The 7,009-nt window shown below is 51.5% G+C and overlaps 1 protein-coding gene across 1 annotated transcript in view; it reads right to left on the bottom strand.

Moving 5' to 3' along the window:
* Positions 1-6,640, bottom strand: part of Pttg1ip (PTTG1 interacting protein) — a 17,697-nt gene extending 11,057 nt beyond the window's left edge. The window contains exons 1-2 of the mRNA XM_021174088.2: positions 6,373-6,640; positions 1,366-1,418 (exon numbers count right to left, since the gene is read on the bottom strand). Coding sequence (XP_021029747.1) covers positions 1,366-1,418; positions 6,373-6,478 — 159 coding nt within the window. The 5' untranslated portion in view covers positions 6,479-6,640. The remainder of the gene's footprint in view (positions 1-1,365; positions 1,419-6,372) is intronic.
* Between the last annotated feature and the right edge of the window lie 369 nt (positions 6,641-7,009).

Genomic DNA, 7,009 nt, shown 5'->3' with positions numbered 1-7,009 from the left:
CTCACTTTGTAGACCAGGCTGGCCTCGAACTCAGAAATCCGCCTGCCTCTGCCTCCCGAGTGCTGGGATTAAAGGCATGCGCCACCACGCCCGGCTAATCTTTCATTTTCATGTGACTAGGAGCTCCAAAGAGAACACAGCACTCTCTGTGGGTGTTGTTTTGTTCTTAACTGAAGAGGCCTCTGAACTCAGCAGCAGCAAGGATGGCGCAGCCTCTCTCTAGGCCACTGGTGCTCAGAAGGCCTACAGGCACCCTTCTCTTTCTAGCACCTTGTCTCCGGGCAGACCTTTGGGTCTGGGCTAGCCTTCTCCACCTTGCCTTTCTGAAGCCTTGCTGTCTGGGTTCAGGGCAGGGTCAGGCCTCAGGCTCTACCCAACTAGACTAAGCCACTGTGACCTCGGCAAGTCCCTCTGTGGACTCTGTCCTCACCAGGCACAACCCAAGTTAATGAGGTTACAAAGCTAGGACAGCAGTGAGCTATTTGTTTTTTAACTACTAAAATGACCTCCTGGGGGTAGGGGGTGGGAACTAGAACCTAGAGAGTCAAGAAAACCCACCCATGGGGGAGGAGACTCAGCACGAGCAATGTCAATACTGAGGCAGGCGCAGCAGATGATTTTTAGTTACCAGATCCTGCGGCCCACTGGAGTCTCACAAAGTAACTAGACACAATTCAGATCTGCACTGCTCCTTTAAGCATCTTCTACTGCTTTCTAAGATACTCCTAACGTCCTGTGGTAGGAGCCAAGGCTGATGATGGGACACATGCTGCCCGGCCCCAGGATGCCACAAATCCTCCCTGCAGTCTCTAGGGAGCAGCCTCCTAAGACGGCTTTCTGACCATCTGCTGCTCCACTTCTGTTACCCCCTCAGAGTTCCTAATGTAAGCTGCACAGCACTGAGCTAAACAAGCCCAAGAACTCCTCAGCCTCAAGGAGCAGCACAGAGGAGCCTCCCAGGCTGGCCAGAGAGCAGGCTCCCACCCTGCAGAAGCCAAGAGTCCTCCCAGGACATCTAAAGAGCTCTGTTGCGAACTATTGCCCACTTGCTGGCCCAATCAAAACCCAAGGTCACCCCTCAGAGGCCCACTTCAGTCCAAGGTGACCTAGGTAAGCAGTCCTAGTCATCCAAGGTCAGTACAGGCAGCTCCAGGAAGGGTGTATCCCCACACTGCCTAACCAGGTCACTGGCTATGCTGGATGGAGCCTGCACCTTTCATGGGAAGGCTTCAGGGGCCTGAGAGAAGCTGGGATAGTATGTAACAACCACCATGAAAAGCATCCAACAACTCCCCAATGACAGATCACCCCAAATACAAACACCTCCTTGGACTTGAGGGCAAGGGTCTGAGCCAAGTAACTTACCGAGACGTTCCTGAGGCACTCTTCACAGGATCTGTTTGTGTACTCAGAGCAACCTGTCAGGAGAGACAGGGAAGAATAAAAAAATAAACAAGTGCTGTGAACCTCTGCCCGAAATGACCGAGACTCTGCTGGTACTGAGGGCACCCAACTTACTCCTGCTGAAGGCAAGTCACCAAGCAAGAGCCACTCCTGCAAGAATGCTGTGTTTTACAGCTCTCCTTTATAGGGGGAGCCATGAAAATGCACCCTCTAACCTGCCAAGACCTACTGCTACTGCCATGCTCCTGTGAGCAGGAGGCCACAGCCATACAGTGACATGCCTAGAGGCAAAGCCAAGCTTGCAAACTTACCTCTAGATAGATCTCAAGATCCTGGGGCAAGCTTCCCCAGCCAGGGCTATGCTTCCCAAACCCAAGAAGCCAAGTGGTACCAGCCTGCTCCAGTCATGCAGAGCACCTGGGGACAGAGCCAGCACCCAAAGCACTATTTTTAGGAACGGGTCAAAGTCTATATAGCTATCAGCCTTGGAATGCAAGCAAATCAAATGTATAGATGTAGCATATACATCAAGACTTTCTCATGCTGTCCAACTGGGCCACTGCTGCCCGCCATCCCTTAGAACAAGCACACTTTAGAAGGGCACTGCACTCAAGTCATTGGTTGCCAGGGAAACACAAATTAAACCTCCACAGAGATGCATGCATGAGAAAGGTTAAACTTAAGAGAGATGACCAGGGACAACATAGCAACGAGAATGCACACTTGGAGTTGGCTCAGCCATTTTTAGAAATGGCTGCTCTTGTGACTAGCAAGCCCACTAGAGATATCCTATTCAAGACATCAGAAGACATACCACATAAAGCCCTTGGCAAGCATGCTCACCGTATCTCTATCCATAATGACCCAACTGGAAACAGCCCAGATGTTCACGTTTAGAAGGAGGGACAGCTAGATTGGAGTATCTACACAGTGGATCAACTTCAAGCCACAAAGAGAAGTCAAATAAGTGAAACTGACACCAGGTGGGCTGAAAGAAGCCATCTATCAAAGGCCAAGTGGTAATACACAATGTACACTCATCACTTAGGGGGAGAGCAAGAGTGTTGGGAAAAGATGCTTGGCTCACTGGGTTGCTAGGTTGCAGTCTCTGCATCTAGAGAAGCTGGGCTGCACAGAGAAACTTACCCAGGGGTACATTTCTAACTTCACAGGAAGAAAGACTTATCTCAAGAGGAAAAACTGGTGGGGAGCACACCTGCGGGCTCAGCACTTGAAGGATGAGGGCTAGCCTGAGCTACACAGAGATCCTGCCTCAAAAAGACTCAAGCAAAGCAAGACTTGGCCCCGGTGTTCTGCCACCGACCTGGAGGGACACCCAGGAAAGGCTGCGCCTGGCTAACAGCACAGGCCTATCACCAAAGGGACAGTCAGGTGCCACTACACACTTGATTTCCCCCAGCTTTGTCTATTTACAAAATCTAGAAGGGAAAAGTCGGAGCGGAACGTAGTGGCAATTGCCTTTAGTCTCAGCACTTAGGAGGCAGAGGCAGGTGGATCTCTGGAAGTTTGAGGCCTTCCTAGTATACATAGTGAATTCCAAGGCAGCCAGAGGTACACAGTAAGACTTTGTCTCTAAGGGAAAGAAAATAGAAAGGGCAACACCAGCCGGGTGTGGTGGCGCATGCCTTTAATCCCAGGGAGGCAGAGGCAGGCAGATTTCTGAGTTCGAGGCCAGCCTGGTCTACAGAGTGAGTTCCAGGACAGTCAGGGCTACACAGAGAAACCCTGTCTCGGGAAAAAAGAAAGGGCAACATCCAACCGGGGATCTCTACAGACTGGCTTTCCGAAGACAAAGATGGACGGAGGAGCTCAGAAGAAACTGAGGAGATTGGAAATGATGTAAAAGTTGAAGTGACTTAAAATGGTCCTAGGCTTCGGAGGTAGAGAACGGAAAGGAGCTCACTGAGGAAACTGGTAGATCCGGGTGTGGGCTATGCAGTACATCGAGCATTTGAGTTCCACTCTATAACACCCCAGCTTTGGCAACTATGTTTAAGCTGAGCAGAGGCTCTCCTCATTCTTAGAAGGAATTACCTCTGAAGAATTTAGGGGTAGAGGCCACCTCAACAACTTACTCCCATGATTTGGTCAAATTAGTAACAAGCTGTAAGACTTTAATTTGTCCATTTGCAATTAAAAAAATTTAAATGAGCAGATTTTACAGTAAGCGAAGAAAGACCCTACTGGAGCTGGAGAGATGGCTGAGTGGTTAAGAGAACTGACTTCTCTTCCAGAGGTCCTGAGTTCAATTCCCAGCAACCACATGGCAGCTCAGCCATCTGTAATGGGATCTGATGCCCTCTTCTGGTGTGTCTGAAGACAGTGACAGTGCACTCATATATATAAAATAAATAAATCTTTTAGAAAGAAAGAGAGAGGAGAGGAGAGGAGAGGAGAGGAGAGGAGAGGAGAGACCAACCCTAACAAGCACAGAGAGGGAACGGCACAGTATGTGGTCACTCAGGACAGCTGCACCATTAGCTGGCTGTACTGCCCCTTAGAGCTCCTACACCCCCACACTGGGATCTTTCTCATTAATGCTGACAGCTGAGGGTGTGCTGAACACACCCACTCTCCAGCGTTTTCAAAGTCATCCACAAGAAAGGATGGTCTTGCTTACTATCAGCCCACACAGCGGCCCCAGGAATGACGAGGTCCGGATCTGTTACAGGATGTTTTGGTAACTGGGCTTTTGAGAACTGAAAGAACTGAGTTCCAAGAAACACATCCTGAGCCCCTGAGTCCCTGAGCTCTGGCCACGCTGGCCCTGCCCATTACTGGGCAGTCTGAATCCCCAGGGGACAGCAACCCCCCCCTCCTCCTCCCACTCCTCCTCCACAGATCTTGTGTACCGGAGAGCATCAATGGCAAGCATCCTGGCTGAAGTAACTCCCAGACTCATGTGGCCAGGAAGGAAACACTGACAACCTGCTGCCCCGTGGCTCACATTTCAGGGAGGCCACACACAGTATCTCTCACCTCATCACGGGACAGACACAGCCAACCACACCCTGGAGATAGGAACAATGTCCTCGTGGTTTCTCAGTGCCGATCACGGATGTCCTGACTCTGAGGCGCTGTGGCTTAGAGTTCAGTTTAGAAGCTATTTACTCATTTTTAAAGAACTTTCAGACTCATTTAATAATTAAATGAAAAGGCAATAAATAGTGACTCGCTTCTGAGTGGGTCCTTGACGTTTCGGGTGAGTCAACTCAGGTCCTCAGGACAAAAAGACACACCTACATGTGGGAAAGGGATGATTGTGGAGACTAAGGAAGTGAACCTTACCCCTTGTAAACCTATGAAACATGCTGCCATCTCCTGTGCCCCAAGTGAAATTAACTTGAAAGGGCTTAAGAGTACCCACTCTGGTGACAGAATTCAGAGGGCATCTCTACTGTCATGTTGGGAGTACACTTGCTTGACAAAGTAGTCCTCAACACTGCTCTGTTTGAGAACAGGAGGGGCAGGGCACCCCAAAAGGCATGTATGCAGTATTTAATAAAACAGTTCACTAAGGCAGGTTCCTCAGGGACAGAGGGAGGGGAACTGCAGATTCCTCTACAAACTGAGGTGTTCAGTAAGGACCCCCTACCCAGAGACCGGCACCAGCCATCACTGTGTCTTAGTGTTCCTAACACAACTGCAGTCCTTTTAGGGACTGTTTTTCCCAGGATGAAGCTCAGAGACAGTGACTCCACACGCCATTAGTAGAGGGTCCAAAAGCCCTGTCAAAGTGTCCTCAAATGTCTCGAATTTCACTCTACAGATCTATAATCTATTACAGGTTCTGTGAAGCACACAAAAAATGTTTAAAGGGTGAGTTTTGCCAGGCAGGGTGGGTGCACACCTTTATGGTCAGCATTTGAGAGGCAGAGGCAGACACTTTTAAGTTCAAAACCAAGCCGGGCGTGGTGGCGCACGCCTTTAATCCCAGCACTCCGGAGGCAGAGGCAGGCGGATCTCTGAGTTCAAGGCCAGCCTGGTCTACAGAGTGAGTTCCAGGACAGCCCAGGCTACACAGAGAAACCCTGTCTCAAAAAAACAAACAAAAAAGGTTCAAAATAAAAGGTTCAAAATCAGCCTGAACCCAGTCTCAAACAACAAAAAAGGTGAGTTTTGGGATACGGTAATGTAAATTTATGCAGACTCCTTGTAAAGACTAGCCATTTTAAACATCAGCCATCTCCCTATAGAATGTCAAGGAGTAGAATCCTTACACCTAACACGTGGTCTGTGGCAACAGGTGGAGGTTCGTGCCCCCCCCCCAGTATCGCAGCAGACACCCTTGAGGCACTGGGAAGGGTCCTGGGTCTCCACAGGCTCCCCAACATTCTGCCTGGCATAAAGTCCTCACTGGAGAATCTAGCCCCAAGTTCCCCCCGGGCGGCCAGGGTCAGCTCCTTTAGTCACCCTCACCAAGGTAGCAGGAGTGAGGCAGTCGCAGACCAGTCCTAGGCATACCTGGGAGCAGATAAGCAACTTAAACAGAGAGTCGCGACAACTCGCAAAAGGTCACAAAGAGAAAACGCACCGTGACAGGCTAGAGTGTCAAGACTCCTTGAGAGAGCCTGAGCTAACAAAAATACTCTTCTTGCAGCGCCTCGTCAACTCTAGCGAGCGTACAAAGGTCAGAAAGTTGACCAAGCCTCAGTCTTGGACACAACTTGCCAGCTCCCTGATTGCCCTCAAACAAAAACAGTGCTGGAATGCAGATGGTCCCGGAGCCCCAATCAGCCAGCTGCTAAGCAGGTGCCGAGGCATCGGTTCCGACTGGCCAAGTCTTTCGTGCCTCAGGGCACGACGTTAACTTCCAGCAGTGGCTGCCTTACCCAGCTCCAAGGGAGGGCGTGAGCGCAGAGGCCGCCAAGCCCGCGGGCTGGGCTCCGCCCTGGATCCGACCCGGCCGCCCTCCTACTCCTCGGCCCCTAGGCTCACGGGCCTTACCCACTGGCGGAGGTTCCTGCGCGGAGGCTCCGGGCAGAAGCAACAGCAGCACGGCACCGAGGAGCATCACCCAGTGCGGCGTCAGCCCAAGGTTAGCAGGCGCCATGGTGAGTGCGTCGTCGGCGGGGACCTCAGACGACTCAACTTCGACGCCGAGCTAGGTTGTTTCCACAGTAAGCGCTCCGCCTCCGTAAGCGAGCCAGACGGGCGGAGCTTGCTAGTGCGCAGCCGCTGGCTCCGCCCCTTGACTTAAGCCCGCCTCCCGGCGCAGCTGAGGCTTAGCACGCCTGCGCGCTGCTGGAACTGCCGGGAGGGAGCAATAACGGGAGCGTCAGAGCAGCGCGCGTGCGTAGTAGACTACTAGGCTGGGCAGTGGACAGCGTAGCTTTGCCACTTGCTCTGGAATGGAGCTGCTGGACTGAGGTGGGTTCTGAGGCTCAGCTGCTCTGCCCAACACAACTGCTCTGTAGCCGCCAACTCTTAGAAACCTCTGCCAGTCCTGTTGATTCTCTGCCAGAGCCGTATGCGTGTCCAGAGGGCAGGTTTTGTGGATTTACGTTAAAATAGCATCCAAGCTGTCTCGAACTTGTTACTGAAAGGCGTTTAAATCACTGAGGGAGTGTGGAGGGTGTAGTTT

The sequence above is a fragment of the Mus caroli genome, chromosome 10 (genome assembly GCF_900094665.2).
Source record: "Mus caroli chromosome 10, CAROLI_EIJ_v1.1, whole genome shotgun sequence".
Lineage (NCBI taxonomy): Eukaryota > Metazoa > Chordata > Mammalia > Rodentia > Muridae > Mus > Mus caroli.
The sequence above is the reverse complement of the archived record's forward strand: the minus strand, read 5'-3'. Positions and strand labels throughout refer to the sequence as shown.